Raw genomic sequence first — 21,493 nt, 5'->3', positions numbered from 1 at the left:
TGACCTTGAATTGAAACCTTTACTTCTTCAAATTACTAAAATATTCAGTTGTGGAAAAAAGACCCAGTTGTCATACTTGAGTAAAAGTATAGATACCTTAATAGAAAGTTACTCAAGTAAAAGTGAAAGTCACCCAGTAAAATACTATTTGAGTAAAAGTCTAAAAGTATTTAGTTCTAAATATACTTAAGTATCAAAAGTACATGTAATTGCTAAAATATAAGTATCAAAAGTCAAAGTAGAAGTATAAATCATTTCAAATTCCTTATATTACGCAAAGCAGATGGCACCATTTTCTTGTTTTGAAAATGTACGGATAACCAGGGGCATGCTCTAACACTCAGACATCATTTACAAAAGATGCATTTGTGTTGAGGGAGTCCGTCAGATCAGAGGCAATAGGGATGACCACATGTTCGGTGAATTGTGTGTGAATTTGACCATTTTCCTGTGCTGCTAAGCATTCAAAATGTAACGAGTACTTTTGGGTGTCAGAGAAAATGTATGGAGTAAAAAGTACATTATTTTCTTTAAACAATGTAGTGAAGTAAAAGTGAAAGTTGTCAAAAATATAATAATCAAGTAGAGTTCAGATACCCCAAAAACGTATTAAGTAGTACTTTAAAGTATTTTTTCTTAAGTACTCTACAGCACTGAATATATGGCATTATTAGAGGGCTATCTGGAAGCCACTGATAACATATTACCATTCACATACTGTCAACACTCATTCAATTTGACATCAACTGATAGATCATGAGTACCATGAATCTTTCCAATTGACCTTCTTCATCAATGTCTTTGTTACTCTCACTAGTCTCCATATCTGTTTCCTTCAACTAAAACCCGCTCTAGTAGAAAAAACATTCTCAATCTCTACTGCTAATACACACGGAACACTCTCAAACAATGTTCTGCTTTTACCCCCATTGTAAGGTTTAAAAACAAAACAAATATGATACCTTTTTCCTTATTGGAAGGCATTGTATTTATTTTAGTCTACCCTAACATTGTTACTCTATATATGTATTACACATTGCTGTTGGATATTCACTTTCTGCTTCACACTTATTAAATGTCTATTATTTTATGATTAACATGTAATGGGCCAAATTTATAAAAATACATCGGCCAATTCAGAAGGGAAGAGATGAACTTTGGAAGGAGCTCCTTTTTAAGGTAGCTCTCGAGACTAGGGCTTCTTTTTGGGATCAACATGCATTATAACTGGCCTAGCACTGCCTATCAGTCCACTATAGACGGCATGCTCTGTCCATAATAAGTCTGGCATCTGAGACAGGATAGACTGGGAAACAGAGCCAGTTTACACCACTTACGTAAGTCTACATGTGGGTAAGCAAGTTGTATATTATTATTATTTTTTCCATTGTTACTTTATCAAACCTCTAGTAACCCATTCATATAGCATATTCGGTAATAGAACTCTCTCCTGTCATATCTTCACATCACACAGAATCCCTATATAACGTTATGAATCAACTTAGGTATTCACATTCACACACACCACCAGCAACGATCACAGTGCCGCCAGCCCGAGAGGTACATGTTCTCAAAGAAATCTCAGTAGTCAGACCACATAGACAATTTCCAGAAATGCCTATAGACAGCTGTCAGTGGGGCTTCTCTACCCTCACTCATACTCTCAAACTTTTCAATGGCTTCTCCTCTCAGTGCTCACTACCTGTAGATTGACAGGCAGTGGTGGACAGAACCCCTAGATAGCATTACAGATTGAAAAACTCACACAGAAGTGGTTGGGGTATCAGTTGAGCATCACTACTCTGGACGGTTCTGACTTAACAGTGATCAACTACGGCTAGTCCCCTGACAGCTCTCATTCACTCAGTACTAATAATGTATCTTATTATCTAAATGTCAATCCTCTTATTATCCAAATTTCAAATCCTTTTATTGTCCAAATTTCAATCCTTTGTTGAACTTCAGCTTACCACTTATTATTCAAATTTCAATCTCTTACTATCCAATCAGCTTAAATTGTCATTTCAAGACTCACACAACTCTAACATTCACATTCACTTAGTACTATTCCCAAACACACTCAGTCATCTCCCTTATTACTCCATGTGCATCTTAAAAAATTATAGTCATTACATCCTATGCACAATATGTATCTTCAACGGTTCTCTTGACTATACTTCCTGTACATATAAAATAACACCTTGTGCTCAATAACACCTTGTGCTATTATCAGTGGTTTCAGACCACGTAGACACTTCATTAATGTCTACAGACAGCTGTCAGCGGGGGCTTTTCTATGGTACCTTTCCTTCCCTCACTCTAGCCTTCTCCTACGATTAGCTCTAGCCTTCTTCTTAAGACTAGTGGTACCTTTTTATGTTTAGTTTTCTTGGTTTTATTATAAGATATTTTTTATGCAAATCTCTTTAAATTGACTCACTGAAATTCAGTCGCCATGTCCCTCAATTGTTTGCGGATGATGTGTCTCCTCCTGGGCAGCTCACAGTAAGGGTCTGGTCTGGGTGGGTCCTCCTCGTCTTTTGGTCAGACGGGAATTTCCCTCGCGCTTCATAAAATGCTACACCGGTTTAACTCGCAGACCCTCACTGGAACGCTCCACAGGCAGAAACAATCATCCTGTTCATTGATGCCATTTTGTCGTACACGTCCCTCACTCTAGTAGTCTCCCTCACAGTCACTATGCGGCCGCTACCTTTCCCAGGAAGAGGACATAGTCGTCCATGGTGTTGATGGTGGCCACTCTGAAGACATTCTCTACTAGGATGACAAAGACGTCACGTGTCGACTTACAGAAACTGGTTATGTTGATATCTGTCGCCGTGTACGCATTCTGTGGTGAAAACAGACAAACAAGAGACAGAAGTATCATCAATAACCATGTGTGATTGCTGTCATCTTGGAATGAGTCTCCATTGTAAAATACATTCTGTCAATGATATAACATGGGTAATAGTGTTGATAGCAAGAATAATCAACATCGCACATGACAATCAATCTGATTCTGATAGGACACTTACTTGATTCAGGTATTTTAGACACTAATTCAGGCACCACAAGCAGCAGATGCAGTCTTTCAGCATACATCGAGCACAGGTATTTTCCTACCAAGAGAAAATACTTTCAGCTTTAGTTCTCCACCCAGGGGCGCCGTATGGGATGGAAAAGTTAGAATGATTCTAAGGTCCTGTGACTGACATGGGCCCTAAACAATTATTAGAACATTGTGTACATTTTTCCTATATTAAATTATTAACCTGTCATCATTAATATAATATTTTATTTACAATGCACTAATAAAACTAACGGTTTCTTTTTCTTTCTTTGTTTTTGGCAAAAAGTAAACATCCAGAGAGCCTCTGTCCCCCCCCTCGATTTACATGAAATGGTTTGTCCTGCCCCCAAACCAGGCGCGAATGGTACTTGCTAGCAGTGAATTGCGAGTGAGGAGGGCCGGTGGAGCATTATGTCTCAGCTTCCTAAAGAAAAATCTGGCTTCCAAAAACGAAAAAGAAAGAAAAGAAAGACAGGAGAGAGAAAAGAAAGGGTGACAATATGTGGTGCCAGGCCCAACATATGCAGCTTCAGGCTCAGCAGTCCTTTCTCCCCATCCCCGTACCCCTGAACCAGCCCTACTCCCAATTGAAGGAGGTGAGCAGCTTTGTGTTGAATGACACGTCAGTTGGGAGAATTGCAGATACTGCAATGCATTGAGGACAGGAATGTGATTCTCCAGTCAGGAAAAATCTCACTTGACACAGAGGCAGCCAGTATCAGAGCCTTAAAGGGAGAGATGCAGGCTCTTAGAGATGGATGGGAGTCTCTCCTGTCTGAGGCAACACTGATTGCTACACAAATGGATGTTGCACCTCAATTTAGCAAAGAACACAGCCACCAGAGGAAAAGGAAGAGATTCCATGGTGAGACCTCTCAAGAGAAGACAGCTCAGGACAGTGCAGCAACGGTGTTTCAGAACACAGTGTTGTTTTACTGCCATGGACAACATCATAAGTGACTTGGACACTAGGTTTCAGAACACAGTGTTGTTTACTGCCATGGACAACATCATAAGTGACTTGGACACTAGGTTCCACACTACTGCCAAAAATTGTAGAATAATTTTCTGCTGTTCTGAAAGTTGGGCAGATTAGTGAGGATAAAGTCCCTTCTGTGTGCCAACCACTGATCATGAAGTATTCCAGAGAACTTACACCTGAGATTCAAAATGAAGTAAGACACCTGAACACTGAATATGCTGCCACTTTCCCCCCTAACTTGTCCCCTCTTGGTCTCCTGAATGCAATTTGTAAGATGCAGCTGCAAAGCATTTTTGGAGAAGTGTACATTGCTTTACGTATCTTTTGCACACTGCCTGTGACTGGTGGTGAGAGAGCTTTCAGTAAGCTAAAACTGATATAAAACTATTTCAGGTCCACTATGTCCCAGGACAGCCTTTGCAGTCTTGCCATGCTGTCCATTGAAAGTTAGTTAGCTAGAAAGCTGGACTTCAAAGACTTGATCAGTGACTTTGCTAACAGGAAGGCTTGGCGCTGGGCTCTTGGTGAGTAAGGCTGAGCAAGGACCAGTGATACCTGTTCAATGGCATGGCTATGGATATTGGATCACTACACACATGATCCCCACAGGCTGAGAACAAGATATATCTCAAAGTAATGGCTGGATTGCCATAAAATTAGTTGTGTACAATCAAGACCCCAAGTGGAAGAAACCTATTGATTTGGTGACCTCTTGACCTTTCCTCTAGCGCCACCATCAGGCCTTTTCATTTCCATTTGGTTTTCCATTTCCAGCTGCTTATTTTCTAGTTGGAATGTATACTTAGTTCAAAAATCTGCTGCTGATTTTATTATTTTGTTTGTTATATCATTCTATAGATGATAATGTTGCTTTATTTTAATTGAAGAGGTTAATGTATATTTAAGTTATATTTATTTTAAGTTATTCATTAATGTTAAGAGAATTTTCCATTCAAGACTTTTACCATTAAAACTACATTTAGACTGTAAAAGATGGCCTTTAGCACATTTCTTATAGAGGGTATCAGTCTTGCATCAAATAGTGAATTCCACTGTATGCAGAACATTGCATGCATGTCTGCACAGTGTTATATCTTCACAGCTCACTGTCAGTAAATATTGTACGGTAAATATTGGACTACAATAGAGTTTTAAGCCTGCGAATGTAGAGATATTTAAAGCTTTGAATGGGTCGATTGGGTTCTGGAGGTGTGTGGTTACAGCTAATGTGCAGGGTTGGTGTGGCCCAATGGGATATCTTTTCATGGGGCCCAAAATCCATGTGGTGCCCCTGTCTCCAACTATTGTTTGACTTGATGGCAGCATTCGTGCAGAACTGAAAGCGCGAACCACTGCATTTAATCATGGCAAGGTGACTGGGAATATGGCCGAATACAAACAGTGTAGTTATTCCCTCCTCAAGGCAATCAAACAGGAAAAACGTCAGTACAGAGACAAAGTGGATCCCAATTCAACGGCTCAGACACAAGACGTATGTGTCAGGGTCTACAGACCATCACGCACTCCCTAGCCTCCGTCCTCAGAGCATGTGCAGACCAGCTGGCTGAAGTGTTAACGGACATATTCAATTTCCCCCTATCCCAGTCTGCTGTCCCCACATGCTTCAAGATGTCCACCATTGTTCCTGTACCCAAGAAAACAAAGGTAACTGAACTAAATCGCCCCGTAGCACTCACTTATTTCATCATGAAGTGCTTTGAGAGACTTGTCAAGTATCATATCACCTCTACCTTACCTGAGACCCTAAACCCACTTCAATTTGCTTACCACCCCAATAGATCCACAGACGATGCAATCGCCATCGCACTGCACACTGCCCTATCACATCTGGACAAGAGGAATACCTATGTAATAATGCTGTTCATTGACTATAACTCAGCATTCAACACCATAGTACCCTGCAAGCTCATCATTAAGCTTGGGGCCCTAGGTCTGAACCCCACCCTGTGCAACTGGGTCCTGGACTTCCTGACGGTCCACCCCCAGGTGGTGAAGGTAGGGGGAAAAAACTCCACTTCGCTGATCCTTAACACGTTTCTCAGCCCCCTACTGTACTCCCTGTTCACCCATGACAACGTGGCCACGCATGCCTCCAACTCAATCATCAAGTTTGCAGACCACACAACAGTAGTAGGCCTGATTACCAACAATGACGAGACAGCCTACAGTGAGGAGGTGAGGGCCCTGGGAATGTGGTGCCAGGAAAATAACCTCATTCAACGTCACCGTCAACAAAGGAGCTGATCGTGGACTTCAGGACACAGCAGAGGGAGCACCTTACTATCCACATCGACGGGACAGCAGTGGAGAAAGTGGAAAGCGTCAAGTTTCTCTGCGTACACATCACTGACAAACTGAAATAATCCACCCACACAGACAGTGTGGTGAAGAAGGCGCAACAGCGCCTCTTCAACCTCAAGATGCTGAAGAAATTTGGATTGGCACCTAAAACCCTCACAAACATTTACAGATGTTATCTCCTCCGCGTGTTACGGCAACTGCACCACTCGCAACCGTAGGGCTTTCCAGAGGGTGGTGCAGTCTGCCCAAGGCATCACCAGGCGCAAACCTGCGCTCAAGGACACCTACAGTGCCCAATGTCACAGGAAGACTAAAAAGATCATCAAGGACAACAACCACCCAAGCCACTGCCTGTTCACCCCACTTTCATCCAGAAGGCAAGGTCAGTACAGGTCATCAAAGCTGGGACCGAGAGACTGAAAAACAGCTTCTATCTCAAGACCATCAGACTGTTAAACAGCCATCAGTAGCACCTTAGAGGCTGCTGCACTATATACATATCCTTGAAATCACTGGCCACTTTAAAATGGAACACTAGTCACTTTAATAATGTTTACATATTTTGCATTACTCATTTCATATGTACAGTGGGGCAAAAAAAGTATTTAGTCAGCCACCAATTGTGTAAGTTCTCCCACTTAAAAAGATGAGAAATGCCTGTAATTTTCATCATAGTTACACTTCAACTATGACAGACAAAATGAGAAAGAAATCCAGAAAATAACATTGTAGGATTTTTAATGAATTTATTTGCAAATTATGGTGGAAAATAAGTATTTGGTCACCTACAAACAAGCAAGATTTCTGGCTCTCACAGACCTGTAACTTCTTCTTTAAGAGGCTCCTCTGTCCTCCACTCATTACCTGTATTAATGGCACCTGTTTGAACTTGTTATCAGTATAAAAGACACCTGTCCACAACCTCAAACAGTCACACTCCAAACTCCACTATGGCCAAGACCAAAGAGCTGTCAAAGGACACCAGAAACAAAATTGTAGACCTGCACCAGGCTGGGAAGACTGAATCTGCAATAGGTAAGCAGCTTGGTTTGAAGAAATCAACTGTGGGAGCAATTATTAGGAAATGGAAGACATACAAGACCACTGATAATCTCCCTCGATATGGGGATCCACGCAAGATCTCACCCCGTGGGGTCAAAATGATCACAAGAACGGTGAGCAAAAAACCCAGAACCACACGGGGGGACCTAGTGAATGACCTGCAGAGAGCTGGGACCAAAGTAACAAAGCCTACCATCAGCAAGGGCATTGAAGATGAAACGTGGCTGGGTCTTTCAGCATGACAATGATCCCAAACACACCGCCCGGGCAATGAAGGAGTGGCTTCATAAGAAGCATTTCAAGGTCCTGGAGTGGCCTAGCCAGTCTCCAGATCTCAACCCCATAGAAAATCTTTGGAGGGAGTTGAAAGTCTGTGTTGCCCAGCAACAGCCCCAAAACATCACTGCTCTAGAGGAGATCTGCATGGAGGAATGGGCCAAAATACCAGCAACAGTGTGTGAAAACCTTGTGAAGACTTACAGAAACCGTTTGACCTCACATTGCCAACAAAGGATATATAACAAAGTATTGAGATAACCTTTTGTTAATGACCAAATACTTATTTTCCACCATAATTTGCAAATAAATTCATAAAAAAATCCTACAATGTGATTTTCTGGATTTTTTTTCTAATTTTGTCTGTCATAGTTGAAGTGTACCTATGATGAAAATTACAGGCCTCTCATCTTTTTAAGTTGGAGAACTTGCACAATTGGTGGCTGACTAAATACTTTTTTGCCCCACTGTATATATATACTGCATTCTATTCTATTCTAATGTATTTTAGTCAATGCTGCTCCGATATTGCTCGTCAAAATATTTATATATTCTTAATTCCATTTCTTCATTTTAGATTTGTGTGTTTTGTGTGTATCGTTGTGAAATTGCTAGATCATTATTTTTTAGATATTACTGCACGGTTAGAGCTAGAAACACAAGCATGGCGTTAGAAACACAAGCATTTCGCTACAACCGCAATAACATCTGCTAAACACGTGTATGTGACCTATAAAATGTGATTTGATTTGACTTGACAAACTGGTGGTCGGTATGAGCGAAAGTGAGTATGTTTAAATGCCTTTTCTGGGATACTTCTTGTTGCTAATGGTCAAATCTTGCCTGGCTGCCCAGACCCATTGCCGTGGCCAAACGCCACACCCACAAACTTTGTTTCTTATCAATAGAGCAGAGGAAGAATTCTGTGTGAGTCATCGGGCAAGTTCAAATCTACCTAGACTGTGTTTATTTGTTCATCCCCATGAACTTAAATTCTTTTTTTTTTTTTACGTCTTTGGAAAACGTTCCATACATCTGCAATAATTCCTTGTTTAACATTTCTGATTCACACTTTTTTTTACCTAGATCATTCCTGTTTAAAGATGTTCAACCTGGTTTGATTTTAGATGGTTAAACAATGTATCAAGATAGAAGAGAGAGATCAGCAACGTGAAGGGTTAATTCTGTTACAGAGTGCAGAGCAGCACTGGGTGGGGAGGAGCATTTTGATGTCAAGTTGCCAAAGTGAAACTTAAGTGGATAGACGATTGAACAGCAAAAGAGCAAACTATCTCCAACGCTCTCAAACTCCTCAGAAATCTTCATTAGACAGCTAAGCTGTCTCCAGGGCTTTTTTGATACTACAGTCAGAAAGATCAGAGAGAACCCACACTCTCTCTCACACACAAGTGAGTAGAGATTTACCAGGGCAGGTGAAGATACATTCTATTGTGTAACTTATTATATTCTAACTGTTTTCTTTTCTACAGTACCTATGTTAAGCTATATTTTGTAAATGTATTAATGCATAATGTATGTTGTGTGGTTAAACAGGATTGGTTTGTATCCCTTAATGCCATGTTGATGGCACTGAAACTATCAAGAGCTGACTCATTCCAGGAAATCATTTATAGTTCCGCCTTCTTTCTAGATATGGCTTCCTCCAGCAGTCTCCTGTCTGAAGAGCAGTTGCTGTGCTCTATCTGTCTGGATGTGTTCACTGAGCCAGTCTCCACTTCGTGTGGACACAACTTTTGCATGGCCTGTATAACAAAGTACTGGGATAGCAACGACCTGTGTCAATGTCCACTGTGTCAGGAGAAATTCTCCAGGCAAACTAAGCTTCGTGTCAACACAACCTTCAGAGAGATTATAGAGAATTATAAATTGTTGAGAGACACAGGTAAAGATGAGTCCCCTGCCAAACCTGGAAAAGTGCACTGTGACGTCTGCACTGGGACGAAGCGCAAGGCCCTGAAGTCATGCCAGGTGTGTCTGGCATCTTACTGTAAGACTCACCTGGAGCCTCATCAAATATCCCCAGCATTCAAGAGACACAAGCTGATCGACCCTGTGGAGAACCTGGAAGACAGGATCTGTAAGAAGCACGACAGACTCCTGGAGCTGTTCTGTAGGACTGACCAGACGTGTGTGTGTCAGTTCTGCACTGAAACAGACCACAAGACTCATGACACTGTTCCTATAGAGGACGAGTGTGGAGAGAGGAAGGCTCAGCTGGGGAAAACGGAGGCAGAAGTGCAGAGGATTATCCAGGGGCGACTGCAGAAAGTTAAAGAGATTAAACTCTCAGTACATCTCAGCAAAAGAGATGCAAAGAGGGAGATAGCAGACAGCATAAAGGTCTTCACTGCTCTGGTACGATCCATTGAGAAAGGCCAAGCTCGGCTCATTGAGGAGGTTGAGGAGAAGCAGAAAGCAGTAGAGTGTCAGGCTGAAGGGCTCATTAAAGAACTAGAGCAGGAAATCACTGAGCTAAAGAGGAGAAGCACTGTGCTGAAGCAGCTCTCACACACTGAGGACCACCTCCAACTTCTCCAGAGCTTCACATCCGTGGTGTGCACCCCTCCACCCACCAAGGACTGGTCTGAGATCAGTGTTCACAGGGCTGTGAGGAGAGCTGTGTCTCAGCTGGAGGAGACGTTGAATAAAGAGATGGAGAAGCTGCCTGAGGTCAAACTGAAGAGGATTCAGCAGTATGCAGTGGATGTGACACTGGACCCTGAAACAGCAAATCTCTTTCTCATCCTGTCTGACAATGGGAAACAAGTGAGAACTGGAGACACGGAACTGAATCTTCCGGACAATCCAAAAAGGTTTGATCGTTTTACCGTTCTCCTTGGAAAGGATGGCTTCTCCTCAGGGAGATTTTACTATGAGGTGACGGTTAAGGGTAAGACTAGGTGGGATTTAGGAGTTGCCAGAGAGTCCACTGACAGGAAGGGGGATATCACACTGAGCCCTGAACATGGAGTTTGGACTATGATGCTAAGGGATGGGAATGAGTACACAGCCTGTGCCTCACCGCAAGTCCGTCTCTCCCTGAGCGAGAAGCCCCAGAAGGTGGGGGTGTTTGTGGATTATGAGGAGGGTGTGGTCTCTTTTTATAATGTGGAGGCCAGGTCTCATATCTACTCTTTCACTTGCTGCATCTTTACAGAGAAAATCTACCCATTCTTCAGTCCCTGTAGTGATGATAGTGGTAAAAACGCAGCCCCTCTCGTCATCTCTCCTGTCAATCACAAATACTGATTAAACAAAGGACTTAATCTTTCTTTAAAGCTGCAATATGTAACTTTTTGGGTGACCTGGCCAAATTCACATAGAAATGTGAGTTATAGATCTGTCATTCTCATTCAAAGCAAGTATAAAAAGCGGTAGATCTGTTGTATGTGCATTATTTCTATGCTTCTCGTTATTACATTTCATTTTGGCATCTTTTACTTTCAGGTTTTGTACACCACCTTCAAACAGCTGAAAATACAATATTTTGGGATGTGGAAAATATATTTCACAGCGGTTTAGATGGTACAATGATTCTCAACACTATACTTGCTTTTTTTTGGTCAAAAACTGAAACTAGGCGAACTATTAGAATTTTAGCAACCAGGAAACGGCAGAGTGATTTCTTTATTGTGCATCTTTAAGCTGGTTGTTGATACTGTATACGTGAAAGTGATAAAGGACTTACTTTTCCTTTGATCTGGTTGTGGATGTAGGTTATTGTGAAAAATGACTTTAAGCTGGTTGTTGACACTGCATAAGTGAATGTGGTAAAGGACATACTCAGCCTTTAAGCTGGTTGTTGATACTGTATAAGTGAATGTGGTAAAGGACATACTCAGCCTTTAAGCTGGTTGTTGATACTGTATAAGTGAATGTGGTAAAGGACATACTCAGCCTTTAAGCTGGTTGTTGATACAGTATAAGTAAATGTGGTAAAGGACATACTCAGCCTTTGAGCTGGTTCCACAGTACTGTACTTCGATAAAGGGCATACTTTTCCTTGGAGCTGGCTGTGGATCTAAGACAGTGTGTGATAAGGGAAATAATGTGCCTATAAGCTGGTTGTTGGTTTAGTCAAAGTGACTGAAAAGTGACTGAATCCATACTTTTCTTTTGAGCTGATGGTACAGTGCCTTCAGAAAGTATCCATACCCCTTGACTTATTCCAGATGTTGTTGTGTTACAGCACGAACTCAAAATATATATTTTTACACACAGTACCCGATAATAACGAAGTAAACATTTTTTAATATATGTGTCACGTTCTGACCTTAGTTCTTTTGTTATGTCTTTGTTTTAGTATGGTCAGGGCGTGAGTTGGGTGGGTTGTCTATGTTCGTTTTTCTATGTTGTGTTTTGTGTTTGGCCTGGTATGGTTCTCAATCAGAGGCAGGTGTCGTTAGTTGTCTCTGATTGAGAATCATACTTAGGTAGCAAATACTTTGAACCCTGGTCTGATAGGGGGCTATTTCCAAGTTAATACATCACAATAACATCACAATTAGAATTTCATTAAATATATTATTTTATTGTTGAGTATACAGTACCAGTCAAAGTTTGGACACACATACTCATTCCAGGATTTTTCTTTATTTTAACTATTTTCTACAATGTAAAACTATAAAACTATTAAAAAAACTATAAAAACTATAAAATAACACATATGGAATCATGTAGTAACCCAAAAAGTGTTAAACAAATCAAAATAGATTTTATATTTTATATTCTTCAAAGTAGCCACCCTTTGCCTTGATGACAGCTTTGCACACTCTTGGCATTCTCTCAACCAGCTTCATGGGGGTAGTCACCTGGAATGCATTTCAATTAACAGGTGTGCATTGTTAAAAGTTCATTTGTGAAATGTATTTCCTTCTTAATGCTATGTTGTGTGCTGTGACAAGGTTGGGGTGGTATACAAAATATAGCCCTATTTGGTAAAAGACCATGTTCATATTATGGCAAGAACAGCTCAAATAAGAAAAGAGAAACGACAGTCCATCATTACTTTAAGACATGAAGGTCAGTCAATACGGAACTTTCTTCAAGTGCAATCGCAAAAACCATTAAGTGCTATGACGAAACTGTCTCTCATGAGGACAGCAACAGGAAAGGAAGACCCAGAGTTAACTCTGCTGCAGAGGATACGTTCATTAGAGTTACCAACCTCAGAAATTGCAGCCCAAAATAAATGCTTCACAGACACATCTCAACATCAACTGTTCAGAGGAGACTGCGTGAATCAGGCCTTCATGGTCGAATTGCTGCAAAGAAACTACTACTGAAGGACACAAATAATAAGAAGGGACTAGACTTGAATGGGCCAAGAAATAAGAAATGGACATTAGACCGGTGGAAATCTGTCCTTTGGTCTGATGAGTCCAAATTTGCGATTTTTGGTTCCAACCGTCGTGTCTTTGTGAGACGCAGAGTAGGTGAACAGATGATCTCCGCATGTGTGGTTCCCACCGTGAAGCATGGAGGAGGAGGTGTGATGGTGTGGGGGTGCTTTGCTTGTGACACTGTCAGTGATTTATTTAGAATTCAAGGTATACTTAACCTGCATGGCTACCACAGCATTCTGCAGCGATATGCCATCCCATCTGGTTTGGGCTTAGTGGGACTATCATTTGTTTTCCAACAGGACAATGACCCATCACACATCCAGGCTGTGTAAGGGCTATCTGACCAAGAAGGTGTGCTGCATCAGATGACCTGGCCTCCAATCACCCAACCTTAATCCAATTGAGATGGTTTGGGATGAGTTGGACCGCAGAGTGAAGGAGAAGTAGTCTGCTCATTATATGTGGGAACTCCTTCAAGACTGATGGAAAAGCATTCCAGGTGAAGCTTGTTGCGAGAATGCCAAGAGTGTGCAAAGCTGTCTTCAAGGCAAAGGGTGGCCATTTTGAAGAATGTAAAATATATTTTGATTTGTTTTTAACACTTTTTGGTTACTACATCATTCCATGTGTTATTTCATAGTTTTCAATCAAATCAATCAAATGTATTTATGAAGCCCTTCTTACATCAGCTGATGTCACAAAGTGCTGTACAGAAACCCAGTGTCACGCCCTGTTCTGTTTCACCTGTTGTGATTGTCTCCACCTCCTCCAGGTGTTGCTTATTTTCCCCAGTGTATTTATCCCTGTGCTTCCTGTCTCTCTGTGCCAGTTTGTCTTGTATGTTTTCAAGTCAACGAGCGTGTTTTTCCCATGCTCCTGTTGTCTGTTCTTCCCGGTTTTGACCCTTGCTGTTTTTTCTGGACTCCGTACCTACCTGCCTGACCCTTTTGCCTGCCCTGACATCGAGCCTGTCTGTCACTCTGTACTTCATGGACTCAGAATCCGGGTTTGACCTTTTGCCTGTCTGCGATCATTCTCTTGCCTACTCCTTTGGGATTAAATAAACAACTAAGACTCTAACCATCTGCCTCCTGTGTCTGCATCTGGGTCTCGCCTTGTACCCTTATACCCAGCCTAAAACCCCAAACAGCAAGCAATGCAGGTGTAGAAACATGGTGGCTAGGAAAAATTCCCTAGAAAGGCCAGAACCTAGGAAGAAACCTAGAGAGGAACAAGGCTATGAGGGGTGGCCAGTCCTCTCCTGGCTGGGCTGGGTGGAGATTATAACAAAACATGGCCAAGCTGTTAAAATGTTCATAGATGACCAGCAGGGGCAAATAATAATAATCACAGTGGTTGTAGAGGGTGCACCAGGTCAGCACCTAAGGAGTAAATGTCAGTTTGAGGCAGAGAATCCCAGTGGAGAGCCAGGCAGAGACAGCAAGGGCGGTTCGTTGCTCCAGTGCCTTTCCGTTCACCTTCACACTCCTGGGCCAGACTACACTCAATCATAGGATCTACTGAATAGATGAGTCTTCAATAAAGACTTACAGGTCGAGACCGAGTCTGCGTCTCAGACATAGATAGGCAGACCATTCCATAAGAATGGAGCTCTATAGGAGAAAGCCCTGCCTCCAGCTGTTTGCTTAGAAATTCTAGGGACAATAAGGAGGCCTGCACCTTGTGACCGTAGCGTTCGTGTAGCAGAAAAATGAATCCATGCTTTTGTCTCTTCTAGGTTAAATTACTGCAATGCTCTACTTTCCGGCTGCCCAGATAAAGCACTAAATAAACTTCAGTTAGTGCTAAACACGGCTGCTAGAATCTTGACTAGAACCAAAAAAATGGATCATATTACTCCAGTGCTAGCCTCTCTACACTGGAATCCTGTTAAGGCAAGGGCTGATTTCAAGGTTTTACGGCAGGACCAAATCAGAAAGATAGGTAGGAGCAAGCCCATTTAATGCTTTGTAGGTTAGCATCAATTTTGTACAGAAAGTTAAAGATTTTTACAATGTTATGTAGATGGAAAATAGCTGTCCTTGAAACAGTTTTGATATGTTCATCAAAAGAGAGATCAGGGTCCGGTGTAACGCTGAGGTCCTTCAAAGTTTTATTTGAGACAACTGTACAACCATCAAGATGAATTGTCAGATCCAACAGAAGATCTCTTTGTTTCTTGGGACCTAGAACTTGCATCTCTGTTTTGTCCAAGTTTAAAAGTAGAACATTTGCCACCATCCACTTCCTTACATCTGAAACACAGGCTTCCAGGGAGGGAAATTTTGGGGCTTCACCACGTTTCATCGAAATGTACAGCTATGTGTTGTCCGCATAGCAGTGAAAGTTAACATTATGTTTCCGAATGACATCACCAAAAGGTAGAATATATAGGGAAAACAATAGTGGTCCTAAAACGGAGCCTTGAGGAACACCGAAATGTATAGTTGATTTATCAGAGGACAAACCATCTACAGAGACAAACATACAGTATCTTTTCCAGACAGATCAAATCTAAACCAGGCCAGAACTTGTCCGTGTAGACCAATTTGGGTTTCCAATCTCTCCAAAAGAATATGGTGATCAATGGTATCAAAAGCAGCACTAAAGTCTAGGAGCACGAGGACAGATGCAGAGCCTCGGTCTGACGCCCTTAAAAGGTCATTTACCACCTTCACAAGTGCAATCTCAGTGCTATTGTAACAGTATGGCTTCCATCCATTATTCTACAATAATAGTGAAGACATCAAAATGTATTCTACAATGTAGAAAATAGTACAAATAAAGAAAAACCCTTGAATGAGTAGGTGTGTCCAAACATTTGACTGGTACTGTGTATATATACATACAGTGGGGAGAACAAGTATTTGATACACTGCCGATTTTGCAGGTTTTCCTACTTACAAAGCATGTAGATGTCTGTAATTTTTTATCATAGGTACACTTCAACTGTGAGAGACGGAATCTAAAACAAAAATCCAGAAAATCACATTGTATGATTTTTAAGTAATTCATTTGCATCAGAAAAGCAGAACTTAATATTTGGTACAGAAACCTTTGTTTGCAATTACAGAGATATATGTTTCCTGTAGTTCTTGACCAGGTTTGCACACACTGCAGCAGGGATTTTGGCCCACTCCTCCATACAGACCTTCTCCAGATCCTTCAGGTTTCGGGGCTGTCGCTGGGCAATACGGACTTTCAGCTCCCTCCAAAGATTTTCTATTGGGTTCAGGTCTGGAGATTGGCTAGGCCACTCCAGGACCTTGAGATGCTTCTTACGGAGCCACTCCTTAGTTGCCCTGGCTGTGTGTTTCGGGTCGTTGTCATGCTGGAAGACCCAGCCATGACCCATCTTCAATGGCCCCATCCATCCTCCCCTCAATACGGTGCAGTCATCCTGTCCCCTTTGCAGAAAAGCATCCCCAAAGAATGATGTTTCCACCTCCGTGCTTCACGATTGGGATGGTGTTCTTGGGGTTGTACTCATCCTTCTTCTTCCTCCAAACACGGCGAGTGGAGTTTAGACCAAAAAGCTCTATTTTTGTCTCATCAGACTACATGACCTTCTCCCATTCCTCCTCTGGATCATCCAGATGGTCATTTGCAAACTTCAGACGGGCCTGGACATGCGCTGGCTTGAGCAGGGGGAGACCTTGCGTGTGCTGCAGGATTTTAATCCATGACGGCGTGATGTGTTACTAATGGTTTTCTTTGAGACTGTGGTCCCAGCTCTCTTCAGGTCATTGACCAGGTCCTGCCGTGTAGTTCTGGGCTGATCCCTCACCTTCTTCATGATCATTGATGCCCCACGAGGTGAGATCTTGCATGGAGCCCCAGACCGAGGGTGATTGACCGTCATCTTGAACTTCTTCCATTTTCTAATAATTGCGCCAACAGTTGTTGCCTTCTCACCAAGCTCGTTGCCTATTGTCCTGTAGCCCATCCCAACCTTGTGCAGGTCTACAATTGTATCCCTGGAGTCTGTTTGATTGAGTGTGTGGACAGGTGTCTTTTATACAGGTAACGAGTTCAAACAGGTGCAGTTAATACAGGTAATGAGTGGAGAACAGGAGAGCTTCTTAAAGAAAAACTAACAGATTTGTGAGAGCCGGAATTCTTACTGGTTGGTAGGTGATCAAATACTTATGTTATGTAATAAAATGCAAATAAATTACTTAAAAATCATAAAATGAGATTTTCTGGATTTTTGTTTTAGATTCCGTCTCTCACAGTTGAAGTGTACCTATGACCTCTACATGCTTTGTAAGTAGGAAAACCTGCAAAATCTGCAGTGTATCAAATACTTGTTCTCCCCACTGTATATATATATAAATATATAAAAAGTCCCTTTTTCAGGACTCTGTCTTTCAAACATAAAAATCCAAATAACTTCACAGATCTTCATTGCAAAGGGTTTAAACACTGTTTCCCATGCTTCTTCAATTAACCATAAACAATTAATGAACATGTACCTGTGGAACGTTGGTTAAGACACTAACAGCTTACAGACGGTAGGCAATTAAGGTCACAGTTATGAAAACTTAGGACACTAAAAGAGTCCTTTCTACTGGCTCTGAAAAACACGAAAAGAAAGATTCTCATCTGCGTGAACGTGCCTTAGGCATGCTGCAAGGAGAAATGAGGACTGCAGATGTGGCCATGGCAATAAATTGCAATGTCGGTACTGTGAGACGCCTAAGACAGCGCTACAAGGAGACAGAACGGACAGCTGATCGTCCTCGCAGTGGCAGACCATGCGTAACAACACCTGCACAGGATCGGTACATCCGAACATCACTCCTGCGGGACAGGCACAGGATGGCAACAACAACTGCCCGAGTTACACCAGGAACGCACAATCCCTCCATCAGTGCTCAGACTGTCCGCAATAGGCTGAGAGAGGCTGGACTAAGGGCTTATAGGCCTTGTTGTAAGGCAGGTCCTCACCAGACATCACCGGCAACAACGTCGCCCATGGGCGCAAACCCACCGTTGCTGGACCAGACAGGACTGGCAAAAAGTGCTCTTCACTGACGAGTCGCGGTTTTGTCTCACCAGGGGTGATGGTCGGATTCACATTTATCATCGAAGGAATGAGTGTTACACCAAAACCTGCACTCTGGAGCGGGATCGATTTGGAGGTGGAGGGTCACAGCATCATCGGACTGAGCTTGTTGTCATTGCAGGCAATCTCAATGCTGTGCGTTACAGGGAAGACATCCTCCTCCCTCATGTGGTACCCTTCCTGCAGGCTCATCCTGACTTGACCCTCCAGCATGACAATGCCACCAGACATACTGCTCGTTCTGTGCGTGATTTCCTGCAAGACAGGAATGTCAGTGTTCTGCCATGGCTCAGCGAAGAGCCCGGATCTCAATCCCATTGAGCACGTTTGGGACCTGTTGGATAGGAGGGTGAGGGTTCGGGTCATTTCTCCCAGAAATGTCCGGGAACTTGCAGGTGCCTTGGTGGAAGAGTGTGGAAACATCTCACAGCAAGAACTGGCATATCTGGTGCTGTCCATGAGGATGAGATCCACTGCAGTACTTAATGCAGCTGGTGGCCACACCAGATACTGACTGTTACTTTGATTTTGACCCACCCTTTTTCAGGGACATATTATTCCATTTCTGTTAGTCACATGTCAGTGGAACATGTTCAGTTTATGTTTCAGTTGTTGAATCTTATGTTCATACAAATATTTACACATGTTAAGTTTGCTGAAAATAAACGCAGTTGACAGTGAGAGGACAAGTTTTTATGATGACATCCAGACACAAACCCATGTCCCTACTGGAACTGATTCTCTCTTGCCCACAGCTCTCACAAACACAAGTGGACACTGCTTCTTTTTGTTGTTTTATTTCTCTGTATCAAAATGTAATCCAAAATATTCTGGGATAAAACTCTGTTTGTATTCACGAATAGAGATACAGTCATAGGGAATCGCTTTTTCTATGGATACAGTATTCCAAACTCAAATCAGGAGTAATGGCTCAACGTTGCCACAATATAGGGATTTTCCATTATGGTAATGCATTGCCTTTGACATTAGACACCTCAGTACTTGTTGGACCTGCATTTCAAAATACTAATAACCAATATGAACATCCTTATCATAGTACATAGCACTGGCTATTTCATATTTGATTTACAACAGTAAAATGCTCCATTGGGAGCTGGCTTTTCACTGATCCTGTTAAAAAAAAAAAAAATCTAAATGCAGAATTCGTTTTTTCTTCTATTCCATGAAGGAAATCTTCCAACAGGGTCAAAAGACATTGGGGTTGGAGTTTTCCACAGAGAAAAGTGCCTGTTGATCATCTGTTATGCTAGTTATTTGTCACAATCGAATTAGATGTACCAGTGCAGCGTAAGTAGCGACCATGATCCTCATTACCACAATGTAAAAAGACATTGATATACAAACACTTGCAGTGTACAATATTAGTAGTTAAAAAAACAACAATAGTGATGACATGCTGCATTTGAATAAATCTCTCACACAATACTTCCACACACACAAGAAGCTAAACTAAAAAACACCAACTCCACAGCCTGTACAATACCGCAAAACTACACTAACAATATTATTGACGGATGTGCTACAAAAAGACATTGTGCTTTTAAAAAAAAACGAAGCTTTCATGTATAGTGTGCCATAAATTAATAAACAGGTTATCAAAAATATTGTCGTCCCTGGGACTGGAGTGATATCCTGGAAACGTTTAGAATGCCTTTTGGTTTCCGTCTTCTGGTTTGGTTTGGTCAAGCAAAAGTCCCTCCTCCATGAGTCTACAACAACAAACAAATGGAGTGTTAATCTTTACTATTGTCAGCATCAGCATCGTCATTTTGGGTGTATGACTCTAGATTATGGAAGTAAGTGAATGCATTCTGTTGGAAAAGTTTTGTTAACTCACCATGGGCTTCATCTCACGACCGTCTCCACCTGCCTCGGCCCGGTCCCTTCCCGCCATTTTTTTACTGTTCTCTACAAACTCCTACAGAGAGAGGTAGAGGGAGAAAGAAGAGCGAGGGTGAATGTGTGTGTCGGGTGTTGAGGTAACAAGGCGAGTTTGGTGCAATACTTACATAAACACTATTCACCATATAGAAATGGATTCAAAAGTGGCACTCTGCAAAAACAATGGCTACATTCCATTACCCACACTAGCATACCAGTGAGGATGTGTTGCCTGATACATTGGAATGTTAGTGTGGACAATGGAACAGAGAGATATACAGTGGGGCAAAAAAGTATTTAGTCAGCCACCAATTGTGCAAGTTCTCCCACTTAAAAAGATGAGAGAGGCCTGTAATTTTCATCATAGGTACACTTCAACTATGACAGACAAAATGAGAAAAAAAAATCAGAAAATCACATTGTAGGATTTTTTATGAATTTATTTGCAAATTATGGTGGAAAATAAGTATTTGGTCAATAACAAAAGTTTATCTCAATACTTTCTTATATACCCTTTGTTGGCAATGACAGAGGTCAAACGTTTTCTGTAAGTCTTCACATGTTTTCACACACTGTTGCTGGTATTTTGGCCCATTCCTCCATGCAGATCTCCTCTAGAGCAGTGATGTTTTGGGGCTGTTGCTGGGCAACACAGACTTTCAACTCCCTCCAAAGATTTTCTATGGGGTTGAGATCTGGAGACTGGCTAGGCCACTCCAGGACCTTGAAATGCTTCTTACGAAGCCACTCCATTGCCCGGGCGGTGTGTTTGGGATCATTTGCTGATGGAAGGAGGTTTTCACTCAAAATCTCACGATACATGGCCCCATTCATTATTATCTTCCAACAAGACAAAGATCCAAAACATAAAGCAAAATCTACAATGGAATGGTTCAAAAATAAACATATCCAGGTGTTAGAATGGCCAAGTCAAAGTCCAGACCTGAATCCAATCGAGAATCTGTGGAAAGAACTGAAAACTGCTGTTCACAAATGCTCTCCATCCAACCTCACTGAGCTCGAGCTGTTTTGCAAGGAGGAATGGGAAAAAATGTCAGTCTCTCGATGTGCAAAACTGATAGAGACATACCCCAAGCGACTTACAGCTGTAATCGCAGAAAAAGGTGGCGCTACAAAGTATTAACTTAAGGGGGCTGAATAATTTTGCACGCCCAATTTTTCAGTTTTTGATTTGTTAAAAAAGTTTGAAATATCCAATAAATGTCGTTCCACTTCATGATTGTGTCCCACTTGTTGTTGATTCTTCACAAAAAAATACAGTTTTATATCTTTATGTTTGAAGCCTGAAATGTGGCAAAAGGTCGCAAAGTTCAAGGGGGCCGAATACTTTCGCAAGGCACTGTATATATATATATATATAAGGCTACGTCCCGATTCTCCACAATTCTACCAAAGAATTGAACAATGGTGGAAACTCCCTC

The 21,493-nt window shown here is 41.8% G+C and overlaps 2 protein-coding genes across 4 annotated transcripts in view; one reads left to right on the top strand and one right to left on the bottom strand.

Annotated features, from left to right (window-relative positions):
* The first annotated feature begins 8,970 nt into the window (after window positions 1-8,970).
* The window catches only part of LOC139374877 (E3 ubiquitin-protein ligase TRIM21-like), a 155,271-nt gene continuing 142,748 nt past the window's right edge, over window positions 8,971-21,493 (top strand). Inside the window, exons 1-2 of one of the 2 annotated variants that reach the window (XM_071116061.1) lie at window positions 8,971-9,124; window positions 9,367-12,169. In XM_071116061.1, coding sequence (XP_070972162.1) covers window positions 9,369-10,985 — 1,617 coding nt within the window. In that variant the 5' untranslated portion in view covers window positions 8,971-9,124; window positions 9,367-9,368 and the 3' untranslated portion in view covers window positions 10,986-12,169. Of the gene's footprint in view, window positions 9,149-9,366; window positions 12,170-21,493 lie in introns of both variants that reach the window. The other variant, XM_071116062.1, reaches the window with a different exon arrangement.
* Window positions 18,934-21,493, bottom strand: part of LOC139374876 (choline transporter-like protein 1) — a 39,009-nt gene continuing 36,449 nt past the window's right edge. For both annotated transcript variants that reach the window (XM_071116060.1, XM_071116059.1), the window contains 2 exons: window positions 20,008-20,088; window positions 18,934-19,879 (listed from right to left, as the gene is read on the bottom strand). In XM_071116060.1, the coding sequence (XP_070972161.1) occupies window positions 19,853-19,879; window positions 20,008-20,088 (108 nt within the window). In that variant the 3' untranslated portion in view covers window positions 18,934-19,852. The remainder of the gene's footprint in view (window positions 19,880-20,007; window positions 20,089-21,493) is intronic.

This window comes from Oncorhynchus clarkii, chromosome 19, assembly GCF_045791955.1.
Source record: "Oncorhynchus clarkii lewisi isolate Uvic-CL-2024 chromosome 19, UVic_Ocla_1.0, whole genome shotgun sequence".
Classification (NCBI taxonomy): domain Eukaryota; kingdom Metazoa; phylum Chordata; class Actinopteri; order Salmoniformes; family Salmonidae; genus Oncorhynchus; species Oncorhynchus clarkii.
Note: the sequence above shows the minus strand (reverse complement) of the source record. Positions and strands in the feature narration are given on the sequence as shown.